Genomic DNA, 13,665 nt, shown 5'->3' with positions numbered 1-13,665 from the left:
ACTGAATACCAACTTAAATTAAAGGGAAGCTGTGAATGTTTGGGATTTCACGTGACCTATTGTTTTCTTTAATTTCTTTCCTTCTGTCTGTTTGCAAATGCTGTACAACTATGGAAATGGCGGAGGTTCCAAAACAAAGGCTTCCATGTAATTTTCTCTTGACTAACAGAGAAAAACCATTGGATGAGCAGAGTTCTACTGAATGATAGGTACTGGAGACAGAAAATTTTCCACTTAAGTAAAGACTTTTCCTTCAAGGAGGCATTCAAAAAGCCCGGTCTTAAGGCGGAAATGTTCTTAGCAGCAATTTTAAAATGCTGTCAGTGCCTTGCCTGCACTAGGAATCCTACTGTTGGCCAAGATTCAATGATTGTACCAGTATTAGCACTGGTGCAAAAGTTTAGGAAATCAAGTCTAGTGTAGACAAGGACTCAGTGGCTAATGAGGCCACATGATCTGTTAGTGAAGCCTATATTTAAGGCTATCTTTTTAAGGTGACATGTAAAATATGTTTTAAAAAATTTGAGCTTGTTCTTTTTTTGCTTTTTATGATGTATAAAGTCCAAGACGCTGCTGTTTTTCAGCATTGTCCCTCTTGAGCCCCTATTTCTATCATGACAACAGAAAATTTGCTTGCTAATAAAGTTGAAGGGCAGTTGGAGAACTTCTGTACTCCCACAGGGTGAAATCCCAGGGCACTGTTCATTTAAATGCTAAATCTTTCAGAGGCTTACATTGATCACAAAGCTGTTCCCTGGTGCCACGTTCATTCTCCTCTGGGGGGTTGTTCCCTGACCTCACTCAGACATAGTCCTCTTGTTTAGCAACTCCTTTAAGAAAAGGCTGTTTTCTGCTCCAGGACTAGGCTGGGGGTTCCTCAAAGCGTCACCTCACTTCCTGAACAGCTCCTGTTCCTTGCTTGGGATTTCAGTAGAAGGGACAAATGGTCTGTTGATCCACAATTTCCTTGGCCAGATGTCATGTGGACGGGCAATTTAATAACTTAAAAGGCCTTGGATTAGTCTCTAGCTCTGCTCTGGTGACAGACAAAAAACTTTTAAGTGAAAGTTGCAGGATTTTACAAAGAGAGCACTCAAAAAAAAAAAAAATCCACATGCCTTAAGAAACCATTACTTTGGTAGGTTTTTTAATCTGTGCACAACCTCCCATACCCTCATTTCTCCCCACAAATGCTGAGATCCAGTCCAGCTAAGACTCACCTAAACAAGCTCTGTAGATCTACCGTTGTCGTAGCACAGGCTTTAAACAAGAAGAGAGAGGTTTGTTTCAAGCCCTGAATCTGACTTTAGGAAGAGTTTGAGTTTGGGCTGAATCTGCATCCTCCATGTGGACCCCTCTAAACTTTGGAGGAAGTTCAGATCCAAACTTTGCAGTTTGGGCTTAGGTCTGTTTTAAATTAATTCAAACATATCGCCCATTGAAGCAATGCTGTCAAACCTAGAGGAATGGCTGGGAGTCGATCCAACTTTTACACTTACATCTCCTTCGTGGGTGACCTGAAATCAAAAACAGAATAAAATGTGCCAGCCCCTCTGAGAACTACAGTGAGCAAGAATAGCTGCAATTCTGCCCGTGGTTATGGCTAGAAATTGTATTTTTAACTTCCTGTCTTCAGGAACGGTTGTGTAGCTTTGCTGTATGCTGTGAAAACAACTGCCACATTCTACCCCAGACACTGCTGCAGTTCAGAGGTGGCTGAAATAATTTGTGTATGTGTATATATAGCTTTTATTATCAGAGAGCCCTTAAAAAAAAAAAACACACACACATAAAAAACCAACAAAACCAAAAACAAACAAACAAACAAAAACCCCATCTCCTTCATTTATCCTTGCCCCTGCATTTTCCAGTGCAATCCTGTCTTTCCTGTCTGTCTCCTCTTGATTGTAATCTCTTCAGTGTAGGGATTGCCTTTACCTTTTGTCTTTTACTAGTCCTGAGCACATTGTCACTGTCAACCAAATAATGAATCTCATTTATTTGTAAATAGGTTGGAGTGAGAGGTAATAGACTTGTATAAATGCAAGATGGTATTACTTTAACAAGGTACTGAAAGGGTTAAGGGAGCCCACAGACAGAAATGAAAGGACTTAAAATAAAAAATTAAAAATCTGTTGGAGCACTGTTGTGTGGTGGCTATCAGAGGTTGAGATTAGGATATGGCACTAACTGCACAGACTTTAAGGTGACAATCCCAATTAGAATCGTGTGGCGTTGGAGATTTTTTCCTGCAAGACTGCCTTTCATGTGTGACCACATGCAGTGTGTCAACATGCTGTCTGGCGCCATTAGACACCAGCAGTTTTAGTCACCGAACTTTCATGGGCCCTTGGTATTTCTGCTATGCACCTTCTTAGAATAGCTTCGAGTGTTACAGTGCAGCAGTTTGGACAGCTGGGAATTGTCCATTTAACTTTTTAATCTCTTATGATGGCCAGAGTCTGTGCCTTGTTTTATTTGAAAAATAAAGCACATATGTCATGCTGCACTCTGGCCTCCTGCATAGATTCTTGTCTGCAGCTACATACTTTGTCAGCTCTCGCAAGCTAAGCAGGGTGAGACTGGGTTAGTACATGAATAGGAGACATTCAGAGAACAACCAGGTGCTAGTGATTCAATAAGAGACCGTTTTGTCTCTAAGCCTCTGTAGTTGTCCATGCTTATGGTTCCTAGAAATGCCATCTTTTAGATCAGTTGTAAAATCTAGCTACTGATGATTTATCCCTTTGTTCCAAACTGTTCAGTAGTTGGTAGGGCGGCCACCGTGGTAGGTGATGCGTTGGAAAGCTGGGGAGATGGAGGTGGGCAGGAACAGACATTTCTAGTGGGTGAGGACACAGATTGTGCAGGCTGGCTAGCAGGCTTCACACAGCAGTGGCTGAGCAGGGAGAGTTGGCAGCCCTGAACTGGCCTAGGTGAGAGGAGTGAAGAAGTGAATTGGAAAAGAAACAACAGATCCTCCTCAGGAATTGGAGACAGGGTTTCTAGTGGTTAGAGCAGGAAACTGCAAGTCATTAAAATGCGGGTTTGATTCCTGACCCTTCCACTAACTTAAGTGAGAAGTTTTCTCTCTCAGCCTCAGCTTCCCCATCTTTTAAAGGAGGATATTTAATCATGCTTTGAGATCTTTATCAGAAAGGCACGATACACACACACACACAGTGTTGTCACTTAACGGTGATCTTACAAATCCTTGCAATTAATTTGACTTCTAGTTTCTGTGTGTGAAGCTGTCATCGCAGCCTATTTCACAAGTTGTCTTACGGAATATGTGGCTTTTACAGCAAATTTTAACAGTAACTTTTCATTAGTCTGCTTGCGATCCTTTCTTTCATTGAGTTATGGGCTAGAGATAGTGTCTCTTGTCCCATGAAAGTTGAAAGTACGTCTTACCAGACCCAGGGCCACCCTTGGAGAAAGGGTTTTTTAACTTAGTAAAATATGGCATTAATTTTTTCTCTTATGGTGAAAGCTTTTATCTGGGGCTGGAATGGGAAAGGGCAGATGCAGAACTCCTCCTTGTGTGTCCTGGAAGGACAGGTGGCAATGTATGCATATATAGTCCATATTGGTGTGTATATATGAGGTGCAGAAATCCTCCTTTCATGGACAAGATTCTGTTACTAATTAATTCATCAGTTTATTAACAAACCAAACCATCATTAACCACACAACAAATGCAGATTTCAGGTTATCTAGGGCAGTTCAGTAGGAAGTGCTTGATTTATATAGGTTAATACCTAGCAGTTGCAACTTTCTTCAGTCAGGGCCGCCCGGGGGGGGGGGGGGGCGAGTGGGGCAATTTGCCCCGGGCCCCTGGGGCCCCATGAGAGTTTTTCGGGGCCCCTGGAGTGGGGTCCTTCACTCGCTCCGGGGGCCCCGGAAAACTCTCACGGGGCCCGGACCCCCAGAGCTGCTTCCGCTCTGGTCTTCAGCGGCAGGGGGTCCTTCTGCTCCAGGACCTGCCGCCGAAGTGCCCTGAAGACCCGCATCGGGGGGTCCTTCTGCCCCGGGTCCCGCCGCCGAAGTGCTGGGTCTTCGGCGGCAATTCGGCAGCGGGGGCCCCCTGCCGCCGAAGCCCCCAGGCCCCCTGAATCCTCTGGGCAGCCCTGTCTTCAGTACTGCATTGTGATAATTCTGTCTGCTTTTGTCTGTCAGCAGTATATACAGTGTAGTACATAAACTACAAAGCCTAATATTCTCTTTTAAATAAAATAATCTGTGCTGTCACCCTAGATTTTTTTTTTAAATCAAAGCAGTAGGAGAAAATCACTAGCCTAGAATATCTCCAGCCCCCTTCCTTATACTCCAGACCTTGAAACAATCCAGATCACAAGCTTCAGTCATTTCCTGTGGTATGTTTTTAAGGGTAAGAAACAAACATCCAGATCAGCTGCTTTGAAACTATTTTTCTGTTTAAAACTTATCTACTTTGTATTGTAGATCCAACCTTTGCTACTATGGGTAGCACAATGGAAGCCTACAGAGGCTTGTTTTAGTATTAATCATGTTTATTACAGTAGTGCTTAAGGACTGACGGGTATTGGAGCCCCATTATTCCAGGCACTGTACAAACAGAACAGTAGATTTTTCCTGATTTGACAAGCTTACAATCTAAATAGACAGGGTAGGGGAATGGGTGTAACACACAAGGAATGTAAAAAATGCAATAGCACCAAGTTATTTCCAGGTTTGTAGGGTTTTTGTTCGGTTTGGAGTTGTTTTTTGTGTGTGGATAAACTAAATGGAGAGTGAGGGGGACAGGGCAGCTGGTCAGGGGAGGAGAGGATAAAAGGGGCAGTTGTGGAGTGAAACTGAAGCGAAGAATCGAGGGAGGTGGAAGGAGAGGAGTGGAGCAAACAGGCCATCAGCACAGGCTAGAGAAAGTCCAAATCAAAACTGTAGCAAGTTCTCAATGTCCAGAGGTCCCTGCTTTGGCTGCTTTTGCTCCCACTGGCTAGAGTCTCTGACTGGCTTCTTTTTGCACATCTTAGGAACATCAGCGAGAAATCTGTTTTGCCATGGGGAGGTTGCTATCCATCTAATGAAGGATATGCATGGTGTTTGTGGGGACTGCATCTTAGTCTTGCAGAGGGATGGAGTCTGATCTAATTTTACTTCAGTTACTGCTTGACAACTCTTACATCTCTGGTGTAAAGCCAAAGCTCATCTTAATCTAATAAAAATCACTTTACCGGGATCTCCATATGCACATGTTTAACAGATCAGGTATGTCTATCAAATATTTATATTTAGAAAAATTGGTGCTGTTTTTTGCAGGCGAATGCACTTTGAGTATTGAATAAAAGGTAACCAAATATCCATGTATCTGTCCTCTATCTATTTTGCTGGATATGTAACTGGTGTGTTAATTTTTCTATAACCACAATCTCCCATATGTTTTTTACCATTCCTCAATGATTTGGCTATTTTTCTTTTTCCAATGAGAGGTTTCCAGTAGCTGAATAGCTACTAGCAGATGACAGAAGAACTATTCATTTCCTTTTATGTGACTATTTCCATTAGGAACCCTGAGGAGGATTACCAACCATCAGTACCCAACAATTTGTGATATGTGGTAGTAATTTTAATTCTTTGTGAATGTTTAATCTTGCTTTAAAACATGAGTGCATTACTTCATTATAAACCCCTATTAAATGATGCACATGTCACTCCTCCCCTCCCCCCACTCCCCCCAATTCAGATTTTGTTCAAAGGCCCGGGTGAGGATGATGTAGCTGTTTCTGTGTTAAAGAAACTGTGGAGTGTGAAATCTGAAGGCTTTTCTTCTTAATCAGAACAGACCCTGTAGTGCCGCTTGATCACACAAAGACGGGTAAATTGACAAATGCATTCCAAACCATACTGCTGTACTTTTAGAACAGCCTGTCAGTAAACCAGTGAGATCGGCTCTTTTGCCAAACTTTTCTGTGATCTTTAACACACACAGTCCTATCGAATGCCTTTCTGGTTTTCTGCCTAAAGATCAGTTGGTTTAATTTGGACACGTTGGTAAGAAAAACTTCATATGGATTTTTCATCTTTGTTTTAGTAGAGATGAGCTTTTCAGGCAATTTCGCAGCTGTTTGACACATTCTTGCCATAGCATGGCTTTTTAGAATATTTTAAATTTTGTCTCTTCCAAGAATTACATAACATAGGAAAAAAGAACATGTGTAAACAAATGATCAACAGATATAAGGGAAATTAAGTATTCCAGCCAAGCTAACAGGTCTAGTCTCCACCAACCCAAAACAGTACTGCAGAATCCCTCAGGTACTGTAGAAAATTACTGCTTAGCTCTTGGCTTGATTCTGAAATGTTTCTTAAAACCTTATACTTAAATTATGCGGCTTGTCACTTTTATTGTCTCTGCAGTGAGACAAGGATGTTGTCCTCCTTATTTTATGTTGGCACTAAAAATTAGTCTTTTTTCATAACCTCATTCAGTTTTTCCTCCTAAACTGGATTGTTTTAAACTGCATTGAGGTCATGGATGATCACATGAAGTTGAATAGTAGTAAAGCATAAGGGTAGCATAAAGTACTTTCTGTAAGAGTAGGGTTTCAAGACTGAGTTTCAGATGCAATATTCGGTGAAATACGGAGTACTGTTTTTTGCATGTACCTCAGTTTATGCTGAGTCATGAATTTCTTGGGTCTCTCAGATCTTACATGATATAGATTCATAGATTCTAGGACTGGAAGGGACCTCGAGAGGTCATCGAGTCCAGTCCCCAGCCCGCATGGCAGGACCAAATACTGTCTAGACCATCCCTGATAGACATTTATCTAACCTACTCTTAAATATCTCCAGAGATGGAGATTCCACAACCTCCCTAGGCAATTTATTCCAGTGTTTAACCACCCTGACAGTTCGGAACTTTTTCCTAATGTCCAACCTAGACCTCCCTTGCTGCAGTTTAAGCCCATTGCTTCTTGTTCTATCCTCAGAGGCTAAGGTGAACAAGTTTTCTCCCTCCTCCTTATGACACCCTTTTAGATACCTGAAAACTGCTATCATGTCCCCTCTCAGTCTTCTCTTTTCCAAACTAAACAAACCCAATTCTTTCAGCCTTCCTTCATAGGTCATGTTCTCAAGGATCATGCACCTCCCTGATAAATTTTAGAGGTGTGGTTACTCTATTGGTCACAGTAGGTTTAAATGCAATGGAAGTATGTATAAAAGTATCTCAGAAATGCATATAGTGGCTGTACCTTCTCTCTCCCAGTGGGTTGTTATTGATTGGAAATAAATCAAACAAAAAAAACCCCAACATCCCTAAAGTAATTCTTTATGAAATGACACATGTAGTAAAACAGAATCTTTAAAGGCAGATGCCATACTGAATCTTTGCTTAAATATAAGTATTTGCACTGTGGATAAAGTTAGCCTTTTAGGCTATTTATCCACTTTTCAAGAAAACAGCCAAGTGACTTTTTTAAACCACATTCTCCCCTGACTTATGTCCACATGCACCCACACTGATTTCATTGTGTGTAAGTCAGGGTAGTTATCTGACTGTTGATAAAGCCTTGGTTGCACATTAAGTTAATATCTTTTAAAATATGTATAAATATTGAATTTATACTACAAACCATTTCATTTACCAAAATAAAAAGTCACACAGTATAGTGTTAAAATAAAGCTGATTACCACATCCAAATTCTCATGGGGAGAGATGGGTTAAGAAAATGTTTCAGGGTTTTTGGGGGTCTTGGTATTTCATTGTATTGGCTTAGAGTAGATCCTCAAGTTTAGACATTTTAAGGAGAAAGAGGGAGGAGGAGTGTAACTTTGCTGAAGATTCAGCTACAAAAAGTGTGTGTGGGGGGGGGGGGAGGGGAATGCTTGAAATGCATTTCCTCATGCTGAAATTGAAGAATATAGGATCTCCTCTCTAGTTTGTAGTTACAGAAATTGAAGTGGGCTGTAGGACGGAGAGCAAACACTTTTGTGTGAGGGTTGAGAGGGAGATGATCAAAGAAGCAGCATCTGCTATATCTCAGAATCACTGTAAACCAGGCATAACATGTTCTGCTCTCTGCTTCTGGAAATAAAGATTCAGTCAGAACATTATTTGTCCAGGTGAGGGCAATGACCTGGGAGGTGCTGAATTTTTTGTTGAATTAGGGTAAGGTAAGCAATAATCATTTACTGTTCTGTGCAACCAGCTTGGCTTTGTTACAGTATTATGAGAGGCTTCAGACTTCCTGAATACAGAATCGGTCCAGAACACTTTTTATTTAAATGAAATTTTACTAGTGCAAAAGCTTCATTATATTTGGTGGCTTTTATTTTCTTCTATGTTCATGCTAGGGACAGACCTCTGCTAGTTTACTAACACTTGAAACATTATTGTTGCTGCTAGGGTTCTTATACAGGTCACCTGCCCATCATGGACAGAGCACTTACTCATTTTGGAGTGAGAAGCATGTTATAACTCTGTAAGGGCTACTGAAGAGGAACACACCTGTTGAATGTGTCTAAGAAAACTATCTCTATCCACGTTTGACAGAGGAAATGTTGCTAGAATCTGGCTGCTGGCTACCGGCAGCTTTGTTTAAACTTTGTGCAGTGGGTAGCATTATTCTGGTGCCAGTGTGGATGGTGCCTAAATGATTGGATATTTGAAATCTGCTTACACTGTAGACAAGAAACAAGTCTATGGATAAAGCTTGCACAGTCGCTCAGTCTGTAGCGCTCTCTCTCCCTGTCATGGGTATCCGAGTTCCCCTACACCTTTTAGAAGACACGATCCTCAGGAGCTACATATGGTATGTTAGAGTAGCTACACTTCTGGTGTGGAACTATAGAATGTGTGTTCAAGTGAATGATTTAGCCTGCTTGACCTAAAGTCCTGTCCCCCACATTGTTTCCATTTTGCATTCCCTGCAGGAAGGATCAGAATGTCCTGTCTCCAGTCAACTGTTGGAATCTCCTCTTAAACCAGGTGAAGCGAGAGAGCAGGGACCACACGACTCTGAGTGACATCTACCTAAACAATATCATCCCTCGGTTTGTCCAAGTCAGCGAAGACTCTGGGCGACTCTTCAAGAAGGTAACGGCGTGCGGCAGCACCCACCTTTTCTTTGACCCTGTTGAAAACAAAATTGAAGGTGTCTTTTCTGCTGTGACTCGCTGACTAGTTGGCTTGCTATCCTGTCTGCAGCTTGCAAATCTGTTTTCATCATACGCAACTGTACTCAGACTTCCTGTGATTGTCGTGGCTTGAGGATTCTCCTAAAAGGAATCCGTCAGTTCTTTAGTTTAGTCTGGTGATTGGTATCAATACAAGGGTAACTGAGTGCGGTTTAGTGGCTTGTGATATGCAGAAGGTCAGACTAGATCAGGGGTTCTCAAACTGGGGGTCGGGACCCCTCCGGGGATCCCGAGGTTATTTAAACAACAAGGAGTCTGGTGGCACCTTAAAGACTAACAGATTTATTTGGGCATAAGCTTTCATGAGTAAAAACCTCACTTCTTCGGATGCATAGAGTGAAAGTTACAGATGCAGGCATTATATACTGACACATGGAGAGCAGGGAGTTACTTCGCAAGTGGAGAACCAGTGTTGACTAGGCCAATTCAATCAGGGTGGATGTAGTCCACTCCCAATAATAGATGAGGAGGTGTCAATTCCAGGAGAGGAAAAGCTGCTTCTGTAATGAGCCAGCCAGTCCCTATTCAAGCCCAGATTAATGGTGTTGAATTTGCAAATGAATTTTAGTTCTGCTGTTTCTCTTTGAAGTCTGTTTCTGAAGTTTTTTTGTTCAATGATAGTGACTTTTAAATCTGTAATAGAATGACCAGGGAGATTGAAGTGTTCACTTACTGGCTTATGTATGTTACCATTCCTGATGTCCGATTTGTGTCCATTTATTCTTTTGCGGAGGGACTGTCCGGTTTGGCCAATGTACATGGCAGAGGGGCATTGCTGGCACATGATGGCATATATAACATTAGTGGATGTGCAGGTGAATGAGCCCCTGATGGTGTGGCTGATGTGGTTGGGTCCTCTGATGCTGTTGCCAGAGTAGATATGGGGACAGAGTAGGCAACGAGGTTTGCTACAGGGATAGGTTCCTGGGTTGGTGTTTCTGTGGTGTGGCGTGTAGTTGCTGGTGAGTATTTGCTTCAGGTTGGGGGGTTGTCCGTAAGCGAGGACTGGCCTGCCTCCCAAGGTCTGTGAGAGTGAGGGATCATTTTCCAGGATAGGTTGTAGATCGTGGATAATGCGCTGGAGAGGTTTTAGCTGGGGGCTGTATGTGATGGCCAGTGGTGTTCTGTTATTGTCCTTGTTGGGCTTGTCCTGTAGTAGGTGATTTCTGGGTACCTGTCTTGCTCTGTCAATCCGTTTCCTCACTTCCCCAGGTGGGTATTGCAGTTTTATGAATGCTTGATAAAGATCCTGTAGGTGTTTGTCTCCGTCTGAGGGGTTGGAGCAAATTGGGTTGTATCTTACGGCTTGGCTGTAGACAATGGATCGTGTGATGCGTCTTGGATGGAAGCTGGAGGCATGTAGGTACGTATAGCGGTCAGTAGGTTTCCGGTATAGGGTGGTGTTTATGTGACCGGTTATTTAATTGGGGGGTAGCGAGCTGTCAACCCCCACCCCAGACCCCACTTTGCATCCAGCATTTATAATGGTGTTAAATGTATTAAAAAATGTTTTTAATTTATAAGTGGGGGGGTCGCACTCAGAGGCTTGCTATGTGAAAGGAGTTACCAGTACAAAAGTTTGAGAATCACTGGACTAGATGATCTGTTGGTCTCTTCTGACCTTATACTTTATGGGCTTGTCTACACAGTAGGTTAGTATGTAACAAGTCAAGGTGTGAATCTGCAGCACACCAGTTTGCTGAGCACAAAATCGCCATGTGCACAGAGCTACAGGGCAATGAAAGCCTTAGCCTGTGGCCTGAGGCTCTGACTAAGGTTCATAGATCCAAAATAGGGCCCGACTCTCCTTTTTACCTACTTAAAACACACACATGAAAAATTACATATACTTTGTTTTAAAAGTACTGTTTCCAATCTCTTAACTTCAATAACAAGAATAAGCTGCCAACACTCATGTATTACAGCCTTCCAATAACAAATTTGTGTCTGCAATGGAGAGATTGCTGTTAAACCTATTTTGGGTTTCCATCTTGCCAAATGATGAAGCAAACCATTTTGAAAATTAGATACTTAACTGTCCTTTTGAAGACCAGAGGAAAAAACCAGTGTCATTTTTTAGGAATGACTTCTCTCAAGAGCACTTGGAAATAGGTTTGGGCAGTGGGAGTGAGTGGCTTGTATGTTAAGAATTTATAGTTGTCCAGTTGATGAAACATGATATGGAAGATTTGGAAAAACACCTTTAAACAATAATGAATTGGTCTCTTTTTGAGATTTCTTGATGGTTGCACCATCTGTCTGGTTAACTTACTAAAACCAATGCAGGTTTAAAGTGTTTTCTGTCTCACGGGTGTGTCTTGATTCTTAAGAGAGTTCTTTCCATTCAAACAAAGTTGGAAGAAAGGGCTGCAAAGTTTGTTGTGGCTAGCTAAAGAATAATTACATAGGCACTCATCCTGTGCAGTAACACTACATGTGGGGATACAGATGAGGACAGTTTTGACAATATTTCCTGGCTGACTTTCATATCTGTCTTTTTGCTTTCTGTGGTCCTAATTGGTCTTATGCTAAAATCAGTGACACAAGTTGTGTGTATGTGACTTTAAAATGTCAATCTGTTTAGGTGAAATCTTGACAGTAATTGGGGCCTTCATCAGCTTTTCACTGTGGTCTTGACAGCCGCTTGAAATGTCTTAAGAGAATGTGTTCTGTCACTCTATGAGCATCCATATGTGCTTTTTAACCAGTTAAGAGACTCCATGCAGTGTAGCAAGGTTTAGACTATTCTAAAATGCACAGCATTTTGCTATTGTACATAAAATGTTATCCCAAAACATTCACATGAGGGGGCAGGGTAATCTTTCATTCTCATGATCGGAAGCAGTGTTGGGTGCTGTATTATGGAAGGTTTTTAGGTAGGGTGGCAGCTGATTTGTGCTGGAATGGAAATGGCAGCAAGTGTTGTGCACCTTTTGAGTCTGTCTGTTTGCTGAGCATTAATGCTATTGCAGCAATATGTAGGAGAATGTAATCTGATGCAGAAAATTTTGAATGACCTACTTCAGGGTTATGTTTTCTTGGACTTTTTTAAGGTTTGTGTTCCTCAGGTGCCTCCTAAGTAGAGGTGGAATCATCGTTTTTCAAGTAATGTCACAGCGAGACCTTTTTTTGACCTTTTAAAACTTTTTGGTAATTAAATTACAGTTGATTAGATACTTACATGGGATTATTGAATGCCAGTTCCGCTAATCCTTCCAGAGGATAAGTAATCAGTCCTCTTCGGGTTTAACAGGAGTTCTGCAGGAACAGAGTGGCTGAGGAAGTCCCAGGGAAGCTGATAAACTCACTTGTTTATCTAGAAACTGACATTTTCAGTTTCAGCCCTCTCCTCCCCTATACAAACATGTTCTTATCCTGTTCTGTTTTAGTTTGATCAGTGGGATTTGATTTTTATTTTTTGTATGTGTATAAAAATAAAAAAATCTTGGCTTGTTTCTCAGACTGAGTAGAAGCTTCTCAGCCTTGTGAAGACGGGAGCCCCTCCATGTCAGAAACTCAAATAGTTTGGATTTAGTAACTAGATCCCAGGCTTACCAAGTTGGCTTAATACCAGGGCAGGTGTTTGACAGAACCTCTTGTGTTTATGCTCTGTTGCTAGAAAGGAAACTTGCATCCCAGCCCTATCCAGGGAACCTCACTCCCGAGCAAAATGGCAAATGTTAAATGGAAAAGATTTGACTGAACTCAGAACCACTGGGTATTTCACTCTTCATTGGAGCAGTTCAGCTTCTTGAGCCACAATCAATCTGTCAAGTGTGAACTAGCACAACTGCTGATAAAGGCTGGAAATAGAAGTACTCAAGCAGATTTGTTAAGTGGGCTGTAGAATCTCTTCTCTGCTCAACAGTTAAATGCAGAGTCATGGAGTTCAGCTGCACTCTCCTGGGTTTTAAGATACTACATTTTGTATAACTAATAGTACTTAGCATGTATATAATGCAGTATGTGTTCCAAGAACTGCACAAACAACTAATTAACCTTCAGAACAAACCTGTTCAGTAGGCAAAGCAAGTAATAGTAAGCCCTTTTGACAGGTGAGGAAACAGAAATGGCTGAAGTGTCTTATGCAGAGTCACACAGCAAATTACTGTCAGAGCCACGTGGTCCATTCCTCCAGATCATGCTCTCTGTAGTTTCTAGGCCTTTGGAGGGGACAGAAAGGTACTGAGTGCATTTATGGTTCTAATCCATTTTTAGGTGGGATGCTGTCTGAATCCCTACGTAGTTGCATGTTCTGTATATAGATGGATATAAAGGTGTTCTTGAAAGTGACGCTCGATCCTCTGCTGTGATTACTGGGCTCTTCGGTGATGTGCCTATCTTCCAGAATTGTGCATTAACTGAATGGAGGCTCGTTATTAGCTAGTGTCCCCCATCCATCGAAAGGGAATCCTAGAAGAGTAGGACTGGAAGCAAGGAAGGAAGGAAGGGACCTTGAGCGATCATGTAGTTCAGCTCCTT

General features: G+C 41.9%; 1 protein-coding gene across 3 annotated transcripts in view; it reads left to right on the top strand.

Annotated features, from left to right (window-relative positions):
• The window catches only part of LOC112118435 (SLIT-ROBO Rho GTPase-activating protein 2), a 204,790-nt gene that overhangs the window by 101,872 nt on the left and 89,253 nt on the right, over positions 1 to 13,665 (top strand). For all 3 annotated transcript variants that reach the window (XM_026655276.1, XM_026655275.1, XM_026655277.1), the window contains exon 4: positions 8,920 to 9,082. In XM_026655276.1, the coding sequence (XP_026511061.1) occupies positions 8,920 to 9,082 (163 nt within the window). The remainder of the gene's footprint in view (positions 1 to 8,919; positions 9,083 to 13,665) is intronic.

Source organism: Terrapene carolina, unplaced genomic scaffold (genome assembly GCF_002925995.2).
Source record: "Terrapene carolina triunguis isolate 2854851 unplaced genomic scaffold, T_m_triunguis-2.0 Scaffold199, whole genome shotgun sequence".
In the NCBI taxonomy this organism is placed as follows: Eukaryota; Metazoa; Chordata; order Testudines; family Emydidae; genus Terrapene; species Terrapene triunguis.
Note: the sequence above shows the minus strand (reverse complement) of the source record. Positions and strands in the feature narration are given on the sequence as shown.